The sequence below is a fragment of the Thamnophis elegans genome, chromosome 5 (assembly GCF_009769535.1).
Source record: "Thamnophis elegans isolate rThaEle1 chromosome 5, rThaEle1.pri, whole genome shotgun sequence".
NCBI lineage: Eukaryota > Metazoa > Chordata > Lepidosauria > Squamata > Colubridae > Thamnophis > Thamnophis elegans.
In genome coordinates, this window is record NC_045545.1 from 615,911 (window position 1) to 640,419 (window position 24,509).

General features: G+C 37.9%; 1 protein-coding gene across 1 annotated transcript in view; it reads left to right on the forward strand.

The window, feature by feature from the left end:
* CRB1 (crumbs cell polarity complex component 1) overlaps positions 1 to 11,618 on the forward strand; it is a 91,772-nt gene extending 80,154 nt beyond the window's left edge. The window contains 2 exon segments of the mRNA XM_032217688.1: positions 11,266 to 11,365; positions 11,368 to 11,618. Coding sequence (XP_032073579.1) covers positions 11,266 to 11,365; positions 11,368 to 11,477 — 210 coding nt within the window. The 3' untranslated portion in view covers positions 11,478 to 11,618.
* Positions 11,619 to 24,509: the final 12,891 nt, after the last annotated feature.

Here is a 24,509-nt window from a genome sequence, read left to right on the forward strand (position 1 = left end):
GCCTTATTGACATTATAAACAATATTCAAATGGGAGTAATGGGGATCGGGGCTACAGTAAATGCATTTCTCTAGAGTCTATAATAAAACCTACGTAGTGTAGCTATATTACTTTTATCCTTTGCATCTGTTTCACTGCCTACTCTATTAGCATCACTATTCTGATTATTATCATTTGTTGTTCTGATTATTATTACTTTGTTCTTTGCATGCACACTGAGAGCTTCTGCTCTGGGGACAAATTCCTTGTGAGTCTAGTCGCGCTTGGCCAATAAAACCTATTCTATGCTATGCTATTCTATTCTATGCTATGCCATGCCATGCCATGAACTTGATCTCAGATTAGAACTAAAAATGGGAACCATAGCCATTTTTCATATATGGTGTGTGATATTTTATTTATTTACTTATTATCACATTTTTGAACTGCCTATTGCCCTCAGATATATCAGCAGTGTGCAAAGGAATTAAATATATATGCCTTTCTTATGTTTGAAAATAGTTAATTGTGCTTAAAATTCTCTCCTAGAGAGGAAGAAGATATTTGGGGTGTTCATGGATGTGAGCTAATCAAATATTTGATGTGAACCAAGCTGTATTGACTGTATCTTAGGTTGTTTAGGTTGGTGTTTTTAAGGAGAGATTAAGGTAGAGATCTAGATGCTCTAAATTAATTATTATGGCAAACTTTCAATTTTATTTTATTAGAATGGCAGCAAAGTTTCCCTTATAAATTGGTCTTTATTTCTACCTCTATTAAAGTCATTTTAGCTGCTAGAACTAGCTGAAATTTAGAAGCACTCCTGCCAACTCTGATGAAGTAAGCTGCAGTTCATGCAACTTATGTCTTTTAATAAATGTATTGTTAGAAAAGAAAATGCTACTAGATTCCTGATTTTTTTAAACCTAATGTTAAAAGAAATTAGTGCAGATAATTAGTGCTTTAATAAAGTTTTTAAGCAAATGTTATTTTTTAAAATATAGAAATAAATTATAGATTAAGACATATTCCTATGTGATAAAGCTATTAAATTTCAGACAAGTAGGTGGGATTCTACAAAAGTAGTGATTTTTTAAAGGTCCAGAAGTCTCCTATTGTCTGTAAAGAATGGATATTTTAGTGCCACCTTCATTACAGTTGTAAATGGCAGCATATTAAATTTAGATGCTTTTGTTCTACATTTGAAATACTATGTATGCAGAAGTTTGAACATTTAAATTTAAAAATAATAAACGGGGAAAAAAATTCCAAAGATTATGGATAGTATGGAGTGGAAAGAGTGGAAAGTAACAGGAATTTTAATGTTTTTTTTTAAAAATTTAAGATCATAAAGCCATGGCATCCATTTTTGTTTATTATTTTTCTCACAGAGTAAGATAAGTATATTTGGAGGGGAGAGCTGTCCTTTGTTAAATACTTTTCCTAATGCAGCTATTTTAAGTAAACATTCCCTTGCGTGCTCTTCTTAGAAGCAACTTTTCTTCCCATTGTGATTTTGGACCAGAAAGAGAGAACATATTAGTAAGTGTTCCATGTTGCTCTCCATGCCACTCACTGAATCCATTCTGAGGGATCTTACGAATCCACTTTAGGAGAAATCTGTACCAAGTTGAATTGACATCCCTAGTCACAACACTCTTTCCCTCCCCTCCTCTCCTCCCCCCCCCCACCCTTTTGTTGCTTTGACTCCTAGAGACTCTGCCTGAACTGCACTTTACTTAGCCAGGTTTTGCAGAAACAGTTTGTTGTTGCCTCCTTCCTCGGCTGAGATACAGAGACTGCCAGAGGTCACCCAGCCTAAGGCAGGATTAAAACTCACAGTGTCCCAGGTTCTAGCCTGATGCCTTAATTACTATGCCACACCAAAACACTGGAGTCACAATTCTATTTCATAAACATCACCAAGACAGGTTCATGTGAAAAAGACCTACCCAGAAATAAGGAATAGGAAAACATGTACATTTGACATTGCTTTTCCAAAGAACTGGGAATAGTACAACAGTGATACAACCGTTCATGCAAGAACCTCATATTTTGAAAGAGGTGAGCAATCCCACTTCAGAGGTCACATGTCTATTCCTCCTTTTCTGCAGCCTTCTCAAGAACATCCCCATGGTCAATAGTTGGTTCTAGTCTAGGCTATTGTGTATTGGCATGAAACCGTGTAGAATAAGTGAATGAAGCCTCTTTTAATTTAATTACCTATGACACCTTTAATAACATCAGTGCCCTCCTGCATTATGGAATAATTAGAATTAATATAAACACAGTTCCTAACATCTCAAAGGATTTGTTACTTGACCATTCTTCTCCCCTCTACTAATTGTTTGCATATGGAAGAGACAGGGTGTTCAGACCAGCATGTCAGATAATTAGTGGAGAAGCTCAGATGGTTCTGTTGCCCCATCTTTCACGTCATATCAGCTTTTTAAAAAGAAATTATTCACAGCAATAATGTTCACAAAAGCTTGCTAACTATTTATATGACAATAAACAATGAGATAGCAGGGAGTCATATGTTAGACACAAGACCAAAGCCTTCTGCTACATTTAGTTGGAAGCAGAAGATGATGGCGCTGTAAGTGTTGCAGCTACGTACAGTATACATGAGCAGTTGACTTGATATCCAGCTGTGACAGCATGAAATCTTTTAAGTATTTTGCTAATCAGAGATTCATGATAGCAGTAGAGACGTGTTCAATGTTATTTGCTGAATCCTGGCACCAACTGGTTAGGACAGTTTTCTCTGAAATATGTTCAGCAAATCTATGCCACAGACATGATTACCGACGAAATGTCCTGAAACTGAAGGTATTTGCACATCCATTGATTGTTCAAAAAGATAGGCAGATGTTGATGAAGTTTGCAATATTACATGCTGATTAAATGGCATGGAGAGAAAAAAGCTTGAAGTACCTATTCAAAAAATGTGAATGCTAATGTCGTTAATTTTGTAAATTTCTATATTGTTTTTAAATGCTATATGAAAGAAAATAATCTTAATCTTGGGCGTTCCTTGTCCAGCCTTGTATTTTTGTACTCTTACTTCCTTGGATGCAATGCTTGAAATATAGTTTTCCAATCCAGGAATTACAGAGTTTCACAGTTAATATTTATGAATGGAATGACTTTCTATGAGACAAGGACAAATTCATTGTTTCATGTGGTAATACACAGATGTAATTTCCCCAATTCATTAATTGTTGAATTGATATATAGTAGGGGAAAAAGAAAGAGGATAATACGACAATACAATAGAATCTTGGCACCAGGCTAATATATATGTTGGTTAAATAAATTAAATATTTGTTTAATATCGTCATAAAGAAAGGCATACCAATTTTTACAACTGTACAAAGTATGTGTGTGAAAGAAAAAATGGTCCCAAACATTCCATTCTCCATTCCATTGGCTTAAATTTGATAATTTTGCCAACTTACTTAAATGATACTCTCAGTAGCTAAAAGAAAGACTACAGTGCACCAATTACAACCTTTAAACACTCCTCATAGGCCATTTCCCATTCATCCCTAAGCAATCTAAAACCTGTCCTCATTACCGCTAAGGTAGCACAATGCTTAGATGATTTAAAAGATGTTGTCAAATGCTAGAGTGAAATTACCACAGTACTGTAGCAAATTTTATGAAACGAAAGCCAGAAAATACCAGTGCAAATTTACGTAGGACATTCATTCATTTAACTCAACAACCAAAATCCACCTTTTCATTAGTGAGAAGGTGCAAATCACTATATTTCTGAACATCGAGAATGGAACTTGAGAGCTTCACTGCTGAAAAGGATTCCTTGTTAACAGCCTGGCCCTGTTCCCTTTTTAACTGTCTATTAAAACTGTCAAACTAAGAGTGGGACACACATAGATGCACATATCCAAACATTTAAAAATACTATCAATGAAAAAAATACAGGAAAAAATAATTCCAATACATAAGCTTGTTTTCACTGATTTATTCCAGCACAACGATCAAAGTGATTTGTAAAAAAATGCCTTTACCTAGAAGTCAGTCTTCAAACTCTGCTTTCAGTTCTTCTGGCAAAGAGGCAGTAGAATAAGACAATAAAGCATTACCAGTGTCTCTTCTAATGTTTTTGCCCCATTGGTACTTCCAATAGTAATTGCTAAGAAACTACCATTCACACGAACATACATAAAAGTTTTGACTTGCTATTAAGATTAACATGCTCTAGCGACACAATTTCAAAACATTTATTGTAGTTTGAGAAATGAGTAATACCTTGCAATGGCGCTTTCAAACAGCACTTAGTTAGACCTACCTATAAAATAAATCAGTACTATTAATCTTCTTCCCCTGATATTGGTGTATGAGAGTTAAAGAAGAGAAAAAAATGACTTTACTACCATCCTATAATTTAAAACCAAAACCAGTAAAATCAATAAGGAACCCAAATCCTTGTTTTGGTGGCATTGAACTTGCTACCTCCTACTTCTAGTGCAAACTGCAATAGTGCTTCAGCTACACTTCAGTTGGCATATTCTAAAGCACAATTTAAGTTGTGACATTCATACAGTGAATGGTTATTCTAGTTTTAATATAAAATAATTTATATATTGCATTTATATTCCATCCATTCCCTAAGGACGGGGTGTGTGAATCATGAAATATTAATAAATATCACAAATCTGTGAAAGTTTTAGAAAAATATTCTGCATTAAAACATATCGTGTTGCAAATGAAAATGTAACATAGAGGGAAGATAGGTGATGGTGGGCAGATTAACAGAAAATGGGAAGGCACTGTGAAGATTAGCAGACGTGAGCTGGGGAAATTGGTGGACATGAGGTTTAAGAAGACTGGGACTAGGTGAGCTGATGGGAGGAGGAGCATCTGGATAATATGTTTACTTTATCCATTATGCAAATAGATGGACAGATTGAATGGACATCCAGATGGGGAGGATGGGATATCTTCTTTAAAAAATCAAAAGGGAGCCATAGGAATAGCTTAGGAAGCCTTTTTGCAAAGCAAGGATCATACCACCTTTTGAACAAAGTCAAAAGATGGTTTGGCCAAAGGTTTGTTGGAGGGAGGGGTTAAAATTACATTAAATTTTAATAATTAAATAAAGTCTTAACAGGCTTATCCTCATCTCTCATCCTCCAACAATTGCCAGGTTTAATTTAAAGATTATGAAAGGGAGATGCATTTGCTGCATTTGGGCAATTAACATCTCCAGTTGAAGAGGCCCTTTCTGGCTCCCTCTGAGCCAAAAGCTTTATTTTCCTTTCAGCGGCAGCATTGGGACAAGACAATAGAATAGGGTAGATGGCTCTTAAGGACAGCATTGATGATATTTCACAGCATCCATTAGAAGTCCATCTGAGCCCACAGTCCTAAAAACCACTCTGCTGCACCACTGGTCACATAATCCCCCCCCTTCTCCCGATTATCACAACACCCCCCACCATTTCATTCTCACAACAACCCGAGGAGCTAATGTCTAGATCCAAATTTTGTAACTTTAAGATTTGTGGACTTCAACTCCCAGAATTACCCAACCAGCACGACTAGCAGAGGAATTCTGGGAGTTGGATACCCACAAGTCACAAAGTGTCAGGTTTAGAGAGCCTTGGTCTCAGATCCCCCTCTGAACTTCCCATTTAGTGGGAAATTAACTATAGTTAATTTTATCAGTTTTTAAATTCAAAGTTATATCTGAGGGTGGAAAAAAAGAGTTCATACAAATGAGGTTGGGAAATGATGGCGAAATAATTTATAATATTGTATCAATTGTTATTTATTCCCCAAAGAGTCAAATCACTATAACCTTCAACTAAGAAAGAGCAAATTATCAAAATACTGAATGAGTTTTGGTTCTAAGTAGGAATAGACACATGCTACCCAAGGACTTTTAAAAGAGCAAATCTCCCTTTGTTCTTTTGGAAAATTCCACATGCCTTATCTGAGCAGGAATCTGCAAGTTTGCTTCAGATTTCTTCAGTCATTCTTATTTTATTTTAATTTTTGAAAAGGATCCCTAAGTCCCCGTAGCTTTTATTTCAGAGCTCTTTCGGCTTCCCTCCAAATTCCTCTGATGTTTTGCCTGAGGCAAAGCCCTTAAATTCATTTCTCATTTTGTTTGAGGTGAAAATGTGGGTTCTCCCTGCTTAACATCAACCCACATATTCCCAGTTAATCAAATGAGGGTCAAGGCTTGCTCAAGAAATGCAAAAAAAGAGGAGGCACCGCCTTGTTGATGAAGGCAGGAAAGAGTTCTCAATTCCCAAACACAGATGAGTCCAGGCTTGATCCAAAAAGACTTTGAATACGGATAGGATGAAGAAATATTTTGTCCTTGTGCCTAACATTCCAGAGAGTTCCTCTGATAATCGTTTTATTTTTGTTCCTAAATGTAGTGGCATGAGGAAAGAGATGCTGCCCAAGGAACTATCATGTAAGAGATGGCATATTCCACAGCTGCATAGTGGAGAGAGCAAGGGGTTCAGAAGGCAGTCCTCCCTAAATTCTCTCAGACTGCAAAAGTGACAGCAAGAGAATTATGCTTTCAAACTTGCAAGATTCTGTTAACAGTAAAGTAAAAGTAAAGATTCCCTCACACATATGTGCTAGTCGTTCCCGACTCTAGGGGGCGGTGCTCATCTCCACTTCAAAGCCAAAGAGCCAGCACTGTCCGAAGACTCCATGGTCATGTGGCCGGCATGGCTGAACGCCAAAGGTGCACCGAACACTGTTGCCTTCCCACCAAAAGTGGTCCCTATTTTTCCACTTGCATTTTACATGTTTCGAACTGCAGTAGCTTTACATAAAGTAGAAAATCCCATCTGATGCACCTTGTAAGGCTATCAATCCTACAAGTCTGAAAGTACAATTCTTCCACTATCGGCTTTGCATCCCAAGAACTTGGAGAAGGTCCGTTCTGAGCTTCTTGCTCTGCCCATTATACAGGTGCAGGCTATGCTGTCTCTTATTTGACTAGTCCTTAGACAACATCTGTTCACTCCATCTCCCAAGGTCTTTCCCATCTATGCCATTATACTGAAATATATGCTGGAATAATTATACTTGAGTACAGACTATGATCATCCACTAAATGTGTGGAACCTGTTGCTTGTGCACATATTCTAACCATTTATTCCTGAGGTCTGGAATAATGTCAAAATGCTCCTTTACCACATCATCATAGAGAAAGGGTGAGAGAGATGAAGTGTATGCTATAGAAACAAATTTGATCTAGAGCTAATATTATTTTTCTAAACAGCTGCCTCAAAGAAACTGCTAAAAACTTTCAAACATTTAAAAGGCAGATTAAATCCTCTAACGAGGCTGAAAGGGATTTTAAATCTGACTTAAAACAAAGCAAAGCCTGCATTACGAAGCCAAGCTAAAATTCCTTAAAATTTAAAGTGGTGAGAAAAGTAACATAAATATGAAATGGCTCTCTTAGAAAAGGATTATAACTATACAGGCAATTTACATATACCACCAACATGTACCTAAACACCATTTTTGGTATCTTCAAGACCCAGAATATATTACTTTCTTTATTGACATTAAATATATATTAAAAGTATTGACGTTGAAAGTGGATAATAACATGCATGTTCTCAACTGTTCGGGTCACTCCCTGGTTTACGTGGGTGAAAAGCCGGTAAGTATGGGAGTAAATCCAATGGTCCAGAAAGTGTTAGAGATATGTTCAAATAATTGGTGCAAGATGACAACTATACTTCTGTAGCCAATTTTGTTGTTGTGGACATTGGAGTAATACAGGATTTTGCCACTGCATGTGTGGTAGCTGAGTGTGTGTCCTGGAGGAGAAAGCCTACCTAGAAATTGTCTGCCCTCCCTGGCAAGCTCTCTAGAGAGACTTTCTCTGTAGCGATTGTTTAGATAAATGCACAATAAATGGGAAGTGACAATCTTATAAGGTAGACCACACTAGGAAACCAAAGTCACACAGGTGATGCAGGACTGGTATTATTGTAACAGCCATAGCAACAAAATCTTGCAAGTCAAAATGTGAGTCATCTTTCTCTCACTTTATTTAAGTGTGAACTAGAGAAGATGTTACTCAACATTAGTTTCATGGAATGGGTTCAAGCTTGGATTATCTTTCCATTACCTCGGCAGCAACTCTTCATCCTGTCCTTCAAGGCCATTCTTTGGGCTGAGATGGCAGGGGGATTTCCATGCTAAGACACACACACACACACACCCCTTTCACTCAATCATGTAAAAGTAATGAGGAGTATAGGGACCACCATGCATTATTTCCCCACACACACCTCTGCACAAATGCATGGCCACTTCTGGTAAGAGTATAGGAAAGAATCCCATCAGACTTGATTTATTGGCTTTTGTATCTTGTTAGATTTATCAGGATCATCCAAAAGAAATGAAAATGGAATTTGGAAGACTAAAAGCTATGAGAATGAATAAGAAAACTAAAGTGATTACAGGGGAGCGGGGACTGATATGTGGTATAAATTAGCCATTATTGTTGACTAATGTGTGTGTGTTTTATAAATAATTAAGGAACCACACAGATTTTTCTGAGACATTCATAATAAGGTGGGGTGGAAGTTTGGAACTCATCCCCTATAGAAGTGAAGAAACTGTATTTTGGGGGGTGGGATATGTGAAAAAGAGTTTAGGGTTTGTAAGTAAATTCACTAAGCTGGGTACAGAATCTCACAGCTTCAACACTCCGCCAGCCTTCATAGATATAGTGTAGCAGGTGATGGGGAAAACTTTTCCAGGGACCCAAGATATCTGCTATCAATTGGAGTAAATAGAGAATTAGAAGGACTGTCAGGTGGGTTAAAGCAGCTTTGTATGTTTCCATCACATTAGACTTCTTCACTTCTTCAAAACAATTCCCATTTATGCCTTAGAAGTTCAAAATGCGATCTCCAACTCACTTGTAGGGTGAATCTCAACATGCTGGCTGAATTATCCTTTCTAGTATCTCTTGGTATCATCTATCTATCTATCTATCTATCTATCTATCTATCTATCTATCTATCTATATCTATCTATCTATCTATCTAATTTAGCATATGGTATATCATTCATGGACCAGCAATATAAATATACATGTCATCTAGATTAATAAAGCACAATACAGCATAAATGTCAAAAAGATCTATGTTCAAATATCAATGTGCTGTGCTCCTATCATTGAAGCATCATTTATATTAAACCAATCAGATGTGGAACCTCAGCCGGTCGTGATGTGATAGACTGTTTTGATGTGGGGACCCCGCAATCACACTGAGACGAGGATTCTGTGGCCAGTTTATACAGGGAGATGCAAAACCTATTCAGGATCGTCCATTGCTGATGTGGCAGTTCAAAGCATGGCACTTTTGGGGGGTCATTTATATGTATTCCTATGTTGGATATTCCACATCCATTTAATGCACAGACAAAAGAGAATTAAGATAATTAGATTACTAGATCCTTAAGAGATTCATTGAGCCAATTTACCTGGATTCACTATCAACAACTTATTTGGTATCTGTCATGTGATCCTGTGATTCTGTTGTCATGGGAAAATAAAATTACTTTCTTTCCTACAGATGCTGAGCCCAAACAATTTTGCTCAAAGCAAAATTTAAGAGTCAATGTCAGAAATCCTACTCTACAGATATAGTCAAATTTGATTTCTTAATCTTCAGGAAGTGGCTTTTGAAAGCTTTGGTCTGGTTAACTTTTTTTAAGGTCCTCCTGGGTTCTTTTGTTTTGAAATATTTTTGGAGTTATGCCCCAAGCATCTGTTTTTGACAATTCAATTGTCACTAGTATTCCAAATCAAAAGCACCAAAACAAAATCAGAATTGACAATCAAAATTCTCCCAGGGTGATGCTGTCCCGCACGTCTGTTTTCCCATGGACCTCTAGTTACATTTGTGCTTCTTGATACAGAGAGGGAAAATATCTTAATATCTTTCATAGCTCTTCAAATTCAAGTGTCCCTCAACAACTAATTAATGCCGCCTGGAAAATATTTGATGCCAGTGGTGATGCCATGAACATTTCCTGACACTGTATAAAATATTGTATTTTTGAATATATACAACTTTCTCCATTCTAAATTTAGCATTGTTTATATTTTATTCATTTGTATTATAAAGGCTTCTATGCTGCTTGAATCATTGCTATTCTAAGAGGCATAGTAAAATATACATTGCGATCATTTAAAGATCATCAGCATTATTTAATAATTACAACAATAATTTTAACATAAATCTTACATAATCACAATATCATTATAGAAACCATATTTGTTTACATATTTGACATAGGTTGCAACTCATAACCAGTGGCTGGTTTCTTTGCAAAGGTTTAATTTAACTTCAGGGCAGTGTTGTTAAGTTTAAAAAAAGATTCATATAATAAATTAATTATTCTTGCACGCTGTTGCCTTTATGAAGAAAGAAAAATAAACACTAGGAAACAACAGGGTGTCATTATTATTGAAAGAATTGTATGTGGGCTTAGCTGTACTAATAAAATGAAGTGGAGAAACTCCTGCATTTAAGGTTCTTCTGGAGTAACCTTTGAATCTTTGTTTACTGATTTATTGACTGATTGATTAATAAAGTTGATGCTGACTTTTTTAAAAATACTTTTATTAAGCCTTTTTATTTTTAAAGAGAGGAAAGATACACAAATAGAGGAAAAAAGTAAAAAGTAATACAAATGAAATGATTAAACAGATTTACAAGCATCATAATTTTAACATTTCATTGACTTAGTTGTGGTGGTTAATTCTTGCATCTTTGACAAGATGACTGAAGAATGTATGTGAATGTCCTGCTGTTATTGATCTTGTAGTTTAGGTTTAGGTTTATTGTATATCGTAGTGATTTGCAAGCAACTTGGCACTTGAACCTCCATTCATCCTGTGGTGAAGATACTATTGATATAACTTTTTACCATAGTAGCTCTGAAGTATTAAAAAATGGGGAGTCAACCCTATGATGAAAAATTAAATAACATGGTGAAATAAACAAGCAGCAGCTATATTTGTCAGGAAATTAGATAAATTTTAATCTGGATCTTCTATATTGTTGTTATTCCTAAATTTGTTCCTATCTGGAGAGTTTGCTGTTTGTACAAAGATAACCAGCTAGATTTTCTCCCTATGGGGAAAATACCTTGAAATGCTCACGAGGGCAAGCCGGTTATTCCCATGAAAATTGTGTTTATTATTTTTCTGCTTCAGTGGCATCACATTGTTCCTTCTTTCCATTCTTCCAGCTGACGGCTGATCTGTCTTTCAATATATTCGCCACCATTGGCTCAATGACCCTGGTCTTCTTACTCTTCCTTCTGGTAGTCATAATTTCCGTCATAGCTGCCATAAACGTGCCACCCAGGGGACTTACAGCCCCAGTCGCCAAGAGAAGGAGGGATCCCGAGTTGAAATGTGGAGCATGGAGCAACCTCCTCCCTTGGAAAGACTCATCTAACTGAAATTAATAACGATCTTCTCAATCAACAACATTAAACAGAAAGATTGTTTGGATACCACCGTAGAAGCCTATAAGACCATGAGGATTTTTGCCATTAAACTCAGAAACCTGCTTATTCATCCCAGGAGGCTTCAAGATTACATGGGACTTTTCAGCTTTGACTTTCTGGTGGTCGTAGCCTTTGGCACATTCAGGGCGCGTGGAAGGAAGAGGAATTTTTAGAAAGGCAAACTATCCCTCTGTCCTTGCTTGCACAGGAAAGCACTTGGCATGCAAGATTTCATTCTGGAAAACATTCATGATAAATGTGGCTGGATGCCATCTCATTTTATGGAAACTGTTATTCATCGCATTGAACATTATATATAGACTGCATTCAACTTCAGACTGTAATGATGCCTGGGATCTGTGTCAAGTGCCTGCATTTCAGACCTGACTGAAAGCCCCTTCTTTGGGTCTCTTTCCCTTCTGACCATCGCTGCAGAGAATGTTGTCACACAATGCCATGTAGACCCTTTGGCCTTCACTCACTTCTATGTAGAGTCTTTAGAAGTAGAGGTTTCTCTAGTACATCAACTTAAATTCTTTAAATAGGAATTAAATCAACATGATGGGGGGGGGAGCTCTTCTTGCAGCAAAATAAAACTTTGAAACCATTCTCTTTGGAGTGTTTTGTCATCTTAAAGACTTGTAGACTTAGAGCACAGATGCAGAACCATATGCTGCTACCAGCATTTTCAAACTGAGCAGAGAGAGCATTAATTGGCTAACGTAAGAACTAAGAGTGCAAGGGAGCATGCAGATGTCTGTGTGGTGTAGTGCATGGCTGTGCATGTAAGACACAGAGATGTTCAAGCAATTTATTTTTGTCTACGAAATTAAGCAAGGCTTTATTCATCAAGAACATGCTCTTGCTCTTTTTAAAAAATAAAATTTAAATAAAATTTAAAAAATAATAAATTCCAGTGGGGAATTTTGTTAATTTATTACACTCATTTAAATCCTGGGAAACAGTAGAGTTTGCTTCATTGTAGTTGTTTTTTCAGATTTTATTAGGAAATAATTTGTGCCCTTGCAGATTCCATGTTTCAGCAATTCATCCGATATCATCAAACAGAAACAAGACCGACATTATTTGGGTCCCATCAAAAAAAACCTTTATCCCTTTTGGTCCTGGGCCAATTCTTTTTTTGTTTAAAAGTCAAGGTAAACACCCTGTTTCCCTGAAAACAAGACCTCCCAGATAATAAGCCCAATCAGGCTTTTGAGCGCATGCGCTAAAATAAGCCCTCCCAAATATTGCAACACAGCAGCAGCCATGAGGTGACCACACTTACCGCCTCCTGCACCTGAAAATAATAAGACCTCCCTGAAAATAAGGCCAAGCGCTTATTTCGGGAGTCAAAAGAAAATAACCATGTCTTATTTTTAGGGAAACATGGTAGTTGAACAAAAAAAAACACTTCTAGGTCTGAGCAGAAATGGGTTTCGATGGGTACCAGAGATGGGGGTGGCTCGGGCTGGGCAGTGGCTGTTATTAGCAATAGTAAATAGCAGTTAGACTTATCTACCGCTTCATAGGGCTTTCAGCCCTCTCTAAGTGGTTTCAGAGTCAGCATATCGCCCCCAACAACAATCCGGGTCCTCATTTCACCCACCTCGGAAGGATGGAAGGCTGAGTCAACCCTGAGCCGGTGAGATTTGAACAGCCGAACTGCAGAACTGCAGTCAGCTGAAGTAGCGTGCGGTACTGCACTCTAACCACTGCGCCACCTCGGCTCTATTAATTAATATTAATTGACTGCTAAATCACCCTATCTAACCTGAGAATATGGAAACAATAATGGAAGTGGTGACACTATGGGGGGTGAGTGATGTTTTTCTAATGAAAGTAGCACACATCTGGAGTCTTAATTTGCTTGTTTGTTGGGTGTAATTCCCCCTGTAATCCTGAACTTCAGAAGGACTCAATGGTGTTTTTAGCTTCAGTGGGAGAATCTTCACAATGGCTTCCCTGTGTTCTGAGTTTTGCTGATCACAAGATAACACTCGGGTTGAATCGGGCTCCTTTATTTGTCTAGATATCTGCATTTTCCAATCTATTGTATTGGGTATCTATACAGCGCAGGGTAGTGTAATCCTGTGCATAATTGACTTGAGTGTAGGTTTATGAATTTTATGAAATTTCTTGACAGAACAATCAGAGAAATGAGATGCCTTCAGAAATTGTGGGCATACCATCACTGGAGTTTTTTAAGAAGAAATTTGTCCATAATAGTATAGGGTCTCATCCTGTGCTTCCGCAGGGGTTGGACTAGAAAACCTCCAAGGTCCCTTCCAACTCTGTTATTCTTTATAAATCTCGCCACTCAGTTTTACCAAGAGAATGGTGATAAACAATATTGGAAATGTACATCAGGTGGTCTTCTTACAGCAAAATCTCATCTTATTGGCTAGTTTCAAGGGGAAGATGACTTTGAAAATGCTTCCTCTCCCACCATAACACGCAAGACAAGGTGAGAACTGGCTGGGAGGGGAGGGGCAAGGAGAAGCCAGCCGAGGTCCCCTCCATGTGAGTGACATAGAGTTCGCCATGCCCACCCAATCACATCACCACACCCGCCTAGTAACACCCACCCAGTCACATGACCAAACCACACCCACAAATAGGCCATGCCCACATAATAGGTAGTAAAAAATTGAAGCCCACCACTGATCTGATGTTTATGAATAAAATGAATGGACTTGTTGACTCCTACATGTAACTAACTGCCACTATCCAGTAGAATTGTGGGGGGGTGGGGGGGAACATGCTTTAAGACTCAGCTTCTAGCAATTTCCTCTCCTTCCCCCCATTGGGGAGGGAATCCCCCAATTTCCCATGCTCATATGATGAAAAACCACAGTCTTCCCCTTAGCTTTCCTTGCATACCAGGAAACCCACATCATAACTGAAGCACTACTAGTTTTTATGTACATGAGAGATTTGGAGGTGGGGCTATTTTTACTTGTCACATTCAATCCAAATTCAGGGTCTGATAGTGTTATTTTTCCTGTTATGATCATCATGATGATAAAATGCAGGAATCCAGAATGGAAAATTCTTTCTTCAGCTCTTTAGAAGTGTATTTGAAACTCTGGCAACAGCAGAACGTGGATTGGCTTTGGATTACAGACGAGGTTGAGGAACAGCCTCAAAGTCGTAATATTTAGTACTATATTCCTAAAAGTACGGATGCATAATCTATCGGTTTATTGCTGTTGTTAAATTATTATTATTATAGTTGTTGCTGCTATTATTTGTGCTACTCTTTGATTGATTTAAATTGCTGTAGGGGTTGAGCCCGGCTTGGGGCTCGCCATACCTGGGTGAGATGCAGCGGGCGTGATGAGCGAGGGGGGCGCTCGTTGGCAGCGGACCAACATCTGATGGTGCCAAACGGCCAAGGCATTCCCCTCCAAACCTGTGTCACCCACCTGATCAGATCTGGCTGGCAGCGGCCCATTTGACACACCAAACAGCCGAGGCATCCCCCTCTGAACGCAGTGGACCTGGCAGCCTTCTACAGTGGCCACGCGGCTACAGTGGTGGGCTGTTCTGGGCGCAAGGCGCATCAGGGCCACCCGATGGGTGTCGGCCCTGGTGGCTACTGCAAGGGCCAGATATGTGCAGGCCCCAACACCAACCACCGGATGGTGGTTACCGGTGGGTATGGGCAGCCGGGCTCAGAGACCTAAAATGAGGATGGGAAGCGGACATGTTTCCTACTCGTTGCATTCTGAGGCTCCGGCCTGTTTGCGGGGATGAAAGCTGAGTTTTGCCACGTTTGAGTGTGTGTCTTGGGTCCCTTTTGTTCCTAGACCGGCTGAGAGGGACGTATTTCACCAAATAATTTCAAATGGGAGGGTCGAATGTGAAATTCACCCAAGCTGAAAGTGCTTACATTCTTGGTGGCATCATGGATTTTACACGTTTTATTTCCGTTTTACAAATGTAGTTAATTCTCATTAATACAGAAGCAATGAATCCGAGAAAGGAGTTGACTGAACTCCTTTTTAGCTGCAGCTCCAAAAAGTTTGCTTCTGACTAGTGAAAGATTCTGGTATTTAGACAGACTCTAAGAAGCCTTTATTATATATTTGATCTCTTGATTCCTTTGTGAATATTTCTATGCAGCCAAAGTTTAGAATCACAGCATATTGTTTAAAAAACAAGACATGTTTTAGCAGTAGACTTCAATAAAAATATAGAGTACCTCTAGTGGAAGAAAGGGCTGCACGAGGCTGACAACCTCTCTGATCTTGGCAAGTGGAACTTTGAAAGGCATTTCTATCCTTATAGTATTTATACATTCCTCTCTTTCTTATCTGCACGCACAGGATAAAAGCTGGAGATGGGGATGCTTCCCATTGTAACTGTCAGGCTAAAACTATGATTAAATGGAGGCGACTTATCTTTCTCTCAGAAGACTGCCCACGGATCAGAACTACTCATCTGGATTTGGCAGCTTGGATGGGCTTCTTATGGTGGGCAGCTCCTGTCCTTTGTTTCCAGGGAATGGCTATTGTTTGGATTCTGTGCCAGCCACATTGTCTGCCATGCCCACTTTGTGTCAAGTTCCGTTTTGTCTTTTGGATGTGTTGCCATCTTGCTTAAACAGGCTACATCCACAGAAATGCCATTCTTCCCGTTGACCAAGACCGAAAGTTAATTTTCAAACATTTCATAATCTCATGTTCTTTAACATGCATCGCAGATATCTTTATGGTTCAGAACACACACAAGGACTTGGCTCTTCAGACAGTGAGGGTACTGAAAGGTTTTCATTGGAGAGAAATGTTTTGCTAGAAACCTTTTTCCTCAACTGTAAACAGGAAACTGTGTATTTAGAACCCATTTCTATTCTGCACAAAGTTTCTGGAGTTGAAGGCATCCTTGATAATATATATATATATATATATATATCTATATATATATATATATATAATATATATATATATATATATATATATATAATATATATATAGATATATATATATATATATATATATATTCTATTCTTCCACTTGACATGATTTAGTAAAATGTGCTAACTGCACGCTCATTTTGATTTCTATATATTGAGAAATATGCTAAAAATCACATAACAATGTTCTGTTTTCAAGCCTGTTTGACTTTGTGTCCTAGAGTTTCAAGCACTATGAAAAAAACAACAACTATTTTATTGTTGACATTTGCTATTTTTAATTCATTTTATATTACACAAGTGGGGCACTTTATGGCACGTGAAGTCAATCAAATACTTTGTATAAACATAGCCCAAAGGGTCAACTTAAAGTGCATACAGAGGTACTACTAATTAAAAAAAAAATAAAGTTCCAGTTTTTATCCTCCAAGAGCAGCATTTTATACTTTTTCAGAGCCAGGGACCCATCCTAACACCGATTATAAACGCGGCTGATTTTTATCTCGCAATTTTACCTTCACAGGTTCATTTGAAAACTGCTTTATAGCCGATTAAAGTGTTGGTCTATTAAGTTTCCCTTTTGTTTACGCTGATGGGAAGTGGCTCTCCTGGAGCTGCTGAGGCAGGAATCTTTTTCAACCTTCTTGTATTGAGATTTAACTTCCTGCCTGCTAAGTTCAAACAACGTCTCTTTCTTCGTCTTCCTTCTTTTTAAGAGCCGGGAGGCCGGCTTCCTATCCATCCTGCAGAGACAATATCGTTGGCAACAGCGGTGGGATTCACTCACCTTCCCTACCGGTTCACAAGTGTGTGAGAGCACGGGCCACATCTGCATACCGCCTTCTGCACACGTGCAGTGTTCGCGCATTGCATCGGGGCGGGGGGGGGGTGGAACTACCCGCAGCCGACGCTGCCAGTTCACCTGAACCGGAGAGAACCGGCTGAATTCCACCTCTGATTGGCAAGAGACATTTTTGGACAGCAAGTGGGAGAGAAGAATTTTTTAAAAAGTTCCTATTCATAAAGTAGTGAGTGGGCTGAGCACATGACAAAACCCCCATTACAAGAAGGCCAGTGGCCTCCCAGGATGCTCCCTGCAATTACACCAGGAAGTTTGTGGACCCAAAGGCATTGGTGCAAATCAATTGCTAGAGGCTGATGTTTGCCTTACAGCTGCATCAAAGGGGACTTTTTGGAAGATAGTGGGCATGTTGAATATCTTTTTTTTTTTTAAAAAAAAACTTGTTTAGCAGTAAAAAAAAAGTCTGTCCCTTTTGTGATTGGCTACTATTGGTTCATTTCTTTTGAAATATTTTTATTTCTCTCTATATAACTGGTGCACTTGGTTTAACCATATTGGTTTCATGAATAATACAATTCTAGTCCCTTTTCAAATAGTTCTAGCAATAGCAATAGGAGTTAAGACTTATATACCGCTTCATAGGGCTTTCAGCCCTCTCTAAGCGGTTTACAGAGTCAGCATATTGCCCCCAACAACAATCCGGGTCCTCATTTTACCCACCTCGGAAGGATGGAAGGCTGAGTCAACCCTGAGCCGGTGAGATTTGAACCGCTGAACTGCAGATAACAGTCAGCTGAAGTGGCCTGCAGTGCTGTATTTAACCACTGCGCCACCTCGGCTCTTTTTATATTGGTAGAAGAGAAGTAGAAACCCATTCTGGGGCAATCATCCTGGATTTTGTTGCTTAGTTTTGCAGCATTCATAACATAATTTCAAAAACGATTTCTGCAACTCTGAGAAATTTTTTATAATAAACCAGGCACTGAATTATTTGCTCTGTTCAGATGAATATTTCCTGTATTCTCTTCTTCAAGAAAATTGTCATAAATATATAATTGTGCTGCATTAATGAAATTATGTACACACCGTAACATAAATAAAGTACACTCTTGGACCACAACTATTACAATACGAGGAATGTGTATGTAACACTAAATTCACAACAGTGCTTATCTGCTACTTGCAATCAGGGACTAGATTACACAGTGCTTCAATTAACTCAAGTAAGTCAATTCAAAGTAGTTCTTGATCAACGTTTAGCCACGGGAAGAAAATATATACAAGAAATACACAACAGTTAACCAAATAAACAATCCAAATGTAAGGGCAACACGTATTGAAACAAGAAATTATTTATCACAACCAGGATGTCATACCCTGGATCATAAAAAATATACATATTGACCATTCATTGCCATCTGGTATCAATTGCAAGAAGCAGCTATTTATTTGCATGGTGAAGGAACAGTGAAGCAACAGGATCAGCAATTACAAGTAAATTAACAGAAAATCTCTCTCGGTTGTGTATTTAGAAAGTAATGTGGGCAATACAGGTATTTCTAGCTATAAGCTTCTGAGGTCTACTAAATTACTGGCAAAATTTTAGATTTGTATTATAACACAATAATAGGATGTCCCTATTCAAATTCAATCGACTAAAAGCTATTTGCCCACTGACAATGTAATGTACGTCTTTTTACTATACAACTGTAATGAGATGCTACAGACAATTTAACACAATTGTGAAACAAAACTAGAAACATACTAGAGTGAGAAGCAATCTCAAAGACCTACGGAGAAAGCAACAGGTGCTTCTAATTGTCAAAATACATACATGCACACAGACAAATATAAGGAAAAATATTGCACAAAATTAAACACTTTTCTTTAATTCCAGCACTTTCCCACATCCTAGGTGATGCTTTACTTACATCTGAGATGGGAAGAAGGCAGAACTGAGAGAAGCCACTTAAAAGGATCAGTGTTTCAGTTTGAAAGTTTACACTAACTTCTCTCTCTTCTCTCCTCCCATTAATACTGATTCTTCATGCCTTGCTACATATGGTGCAGTTAATAGCAGGACCTATATTTCTACTAAGCCTCCCCCAATGTCAGTAAGTAGCAAACACGTAACATTAAAATAATGTTTTTTCCTGAAGCATTATTTCAGATTCTTGAGAACATCAAACTATCGTTTTGGATAATTTGAATTCCTATTGCTCAGTATTTATGGAGATTCTCAGTCATCCATGTCATGGTTGTCCCAAAAGAGCTTTTTCAAAAGTCAACTGTACTTATTTTTCCCAGTTTTTCCCAAAACAAAGTCCAGTTACCTTTTGAAAAAAAAACTTTGGGTCTATTGCTCAGAAATTTTGTGATACTGGATATAAAAGAGGCCCTTAAGCACATTTACTTAGTTGGATCCCTTACACAGAAGCAACACCGCTATAAGATAAAAGGATGAGAGAATATCGGCAGCAGATACAGAGTGTGGTTAAGGATGGTTGGATGGCACCAGACACATTCAACTCTTGGCAACACAATTCAGCAAGATGATGCCTTGCATGAAGCTATTGAAATAAGTGGAGAAGAGGGAATAATTACACAACTTAACTCTTATTCCCGGATTGAAAGAGTTATGAGACCTCGGGCACAAGGAAGCACCACTGGGACTTTCTTTCATGGACAGATGTCTTTTTAAGTTCATGTAAGGCATGAAAACTTCAGCCTTTGTTTTGCTTGAAGAGGAAAAGAAATGGCTCCTATTAACACCAAATTATATTAAATGAAGAGGAACTCACACTCCTGCAGGTGTGAGTTTCAGGAGCTTGGCAGTGATGTTTTTCTTGAATTCAGAACAGGGTTTATTGTTGTCTAGAAGGTGATAGCTTTAAAATTGTTGACTTTTCTTTGGACAAACTGAACAGTACACCTAACAAAGCCAACCAATGTTTGTGAATTAAACCCCGATCTAGCTCTCCTCAAGGCTGTGTCCTCCAGATACAAGGGAATACGACTCTGACCATCCCCAGCCATCATGGATGTATGCTGTAGTCCTTACAATTCCTAGAGTAACAAATTAGGAGGACAGTCACACATCCTTTTTCTCCTTGAATTATACCAAGGATTGGCAGCAGGGCACCCTTAAATGGTGCCCACAAAACCCCAATATGAAAAAAATGGTAACATCTTCACACAGAAGAATGTGTAGGGATAAGAATGCTGAACCCATGTGAGGTTTGGCAATTTTGTTAAGTTTGATTTTTCTTAAAGGGTTTTTAAAAAGGTTTATGCCTCTTATTGAAAAGGCTGACTTCAAAATTACATTCTATCACAGCACACAAGTTTCAGGTTACCAGTGGCATCTACACTGTGGCTATATTGAAGCAAAGATACATAAGAAAAAGCTTCCAATGACATAAATGCTTTTCTAATTCCTTAGCTAAGTAGGAGCCTGGACTCAGTTATGAAATTACTAATATTAGGAAGAGATAACAGAAATGGACTCACGCTTCTCACCCAAATGGCAACTAACATTACTATTTTTGGTTCTCTGCTCAATACAGCCTACAAAATATACCAGTAGACGATGGGCAGGATGAAGAGGCTGAAGAGGCTGAAACAATGTTACAGATCTTTTGATGGATTTATCTAGTCTAGCTGTGAAAATTAACCTTTTCAAAGGTGCTCATCAGTGCAAGCCATCTATTCAATCAATTGGAAAATCACTGTTGACATCTTTGAGAGCAAAGTCAGCCTATACTGACAGTTTTTGTTAACCTAACTCACAACAATCAAAAAGTAGTAATATCACTTTTTGAAATGCTAGGGAAATATTTAAAAAGTCAGTCTAAAAAAACTACTGCCTTTTTCACTATTCTACTATTCATCAAAGTGGGTCTCATTACAACACATTATTCCATGTAATTCTCGGGGCATAGAGGTACCTCAACACAAATATCTTTCTAGTTTAAGCAATTTTAATTTCTATCTGAGGGTTTGGAAAGTGGCAGCAAGCAATCTCTCATCCATTAGATGCATAATCAACTCTGAACTGAAGTAGTTGATTTTTCAAAATAATATTTTCCATTCTTGGAAAAAGACTTTAAGGAAAGCTGTTGGCACAATTATTCACATGCTGCTGGGGCCTTTTGATTCGGGGATAAGATAAAGATCTAAACAGATTTCCCTTTGCATATCTGATAAAATCCACGGTGGGTATAAAGCAACTAACAGTAATTTTATATCATCCATTAAAAGTAAATTTAAATAGCCAACTAATCACCTGACTGAAGAATATATTATTTGTTCTAAATAGGAATAAGCCATTTATTGCCTTCCAGATGTTATGAACTGCAACCTCCTTTGCCGGCTGGTGTGATGGGAGCTGAGGCCCCAAACACACTCGGCTCTTCATTTGAATTCTAGACAGACTTATGGTATTGAATAATAAGCTAAATTTCAGTAAATAATCCAATATTTTATAGAAAGAATCACATGATCAATAGAAATAATTGCTGGGATTCCTGAGAAATATTTTTAAAAATATTTTTTTAAAAACTCACCATATTAAAAACAGTAATTTAAATTTCCTCCAAACACTGAATACAAACTAGGTTAAATCAGCCATATATGGGAACTGTAATATTTCTGTCACTATAGAAATATTACTTTTGTGGCCCATACAGATAATTTTGAAACAATAACTGGTGGCAAAGAGAATAGTTGCTAGCTGAAAGTTTTAGAAACTGCTACTCTGATCCTTCGGAAATACTCCGTCCTTTTGTTAATAATAAAAAAGAGTTGACAAGTATTGCAGTACACATTTTTAAGGCACAATTGTTACCCTTGGAAAAAATGACAACTATAATAAAATCTGGCATAGGAGGAAGTTCAAGGACCAAAGAAAGTTATCTTTCAAAAAGCTCATGAAGACGACTCATCAATACATACTTTCACCATGAGAGAATTCCATATAGATGGAATCCCAAATCACATTCACTAACCATGAAAGTCACTGAAAATCTGTGAACTTTATTAGATAAAGCTTTTTCACTCTCACCCCCCCCCCCCCCCATAACCTCGTTGTGTGAGATTCATAGAGATATCCATGCAGGATTTAACCTTTTTAAAAGAAGAAGAAGAAGCACTTTATAATTGCTGTGGAAAGTTTGCATATGCATAGTTTTTCTTCTTTTTAAAAATGAAACTTGTATACGACACAGTGAAACATGTTTTGGATAAACTTTAGACTTCGAGAATGATTAAATGCTACAGTACAATAGAGAAAGAACCTTACATTCTAAAAAATAGGTGCTGGGGGGGGAAAAGAACATTCTACATTCATCTTTCTAAAGCAGGGCTCCCGACTCACATGCAGCTCCTCTTGAGTGAGTGGTGGGCTTATGCATGCGGACGAAGCTCCATTTGCATGAGGGGTGGGCAGATGTGCGAAGCTCCATTTGTGTGAGCTTGCACAAATGGAGCTGTGTGCACTTGCATGCACGTGAAGCCCCTCACACAGAACCATTTCCTCTCTCCCACCGCTGGACCGCCAGCTGAAAGGCTGGGGACCCCTCTTCTATAGGACCTAAATGTCTGTCAGCTGTTTTATACATATCTCTAGAAACCACTTCTGACAATTTCCAAAATATTTGATCTAGTGACAAATTTGAAGGAGCTTTTAAACAGTGATGTGTGTGTGTACGTACGTACGTACGTATATACATACATACATACATACATACATACATACACCAGATGACCAAGTGATTGGTAGAGATATTGTAATAGATGGATATCATCCTCTTCACAAATTGAACCTAAATACTAGAATTGTGGTGATTCTTTGACTCATTTGCTTATAGCCAAAAAAGATTGCATCATGAGTCTAATGTATTTCTCTTTTGCAATTGTTCCTTTGTGTTTAAAAAAGTAAAAGTATAGAATTTGATTAAGCCGCACACTTAACAACAACCCAATGACTTTACAAACATGTTAAAACTTACCTGTAAAGAGGCATGATCTCCAGAAGAACAGATTATTTTCAATTAAAAATATTACATCTTTCAAGGTTCATTCCATTAAAATTCCAACTGGGGTTAAAATATGTATTTCAAGAAAACCAAAATGTAAAATATATTCATTGAATAAGTTCTGAAAGCAGTTGTAAACTTTTGCTGCATTTAACCATTATCAATGGTCATCAATCAATATATATTTATATATATACAGTACCATTTTTCAGAGTCTGGAAGACATGGGCATCGTCTGTTAAAAATTAAAAACCATATATTTGTAATAAATTCCAAGCAATCATTATCAACTGGTGCTATTTCAAGTGGCACAAACACATATTAGAATTCTCATCTTACTGATGGGTAGTACTTGGCAATGTCAGGACATTAACAAAGTTCTCAGAAGTTTACTGAAATCACTGCATAAACAATATTACACTGGTGATCATCTGTAAACGTAGGAGTTCCATTGTTTGGTAAATGGTCTGCATTTCTTTTTACTCAAGCACATTTGCAGCTATGAAATAACGGTGGCTTCCCCCCCCCCCCCCCCCCAAGTATTTACAGTTCAGCCTGAAGGTATTTAAATCTGCCCTTCTCAGTTTAAGGCCTTCAGATGACGTATTAAGTTCCAGAGTAGTCATGCTACATTTCTTGGTTTCTGTTACAGAAGGATAAATGTCTCTGCCTGATGCATTTCTTTTTGCATATTGGGAAAGGAAATTATTAAAAACTGTTTCATGACACAGACCAGCTGTGGCTTAAATGTGAATTCAAGCTAGTACCATGATTCTAGAATGCTTTAGTTAAGAGGGTATGTTATCTGAAGTCAGTATTGCATATACTGCCTGGCAGTGATTTTCAGGTTTTTATACATGGCAGCTGGAAATACAACTGGAAATGCCCAGAGTGAAGCTGTAACTGATTGCATGCTAAACATGTTTTGTAAACACATTTTCTTTTTAGATTTTTTTTTAATCCTTTATAAATAACTCAACAACATACCTAATACTCCTTCCTCCTCTTATTGCCCCACAACAACAACAACAACAACCTTGTGAGGTGGATGGGGCTGAGAAAGAGAATGGCTATGGTCGAAAGTCCCCTAGCTGGCTTTCATGGCTAAGGAGGGACTAGTCCTCAGTCTCCTGATTTCTAGTCTGGTGCCTTAACCACTAGCCCAGTGTTTCTCAACCTTGGCTACTTGAAGATGTCTGGACTTCAACTCCCAGAATTCCCCAGC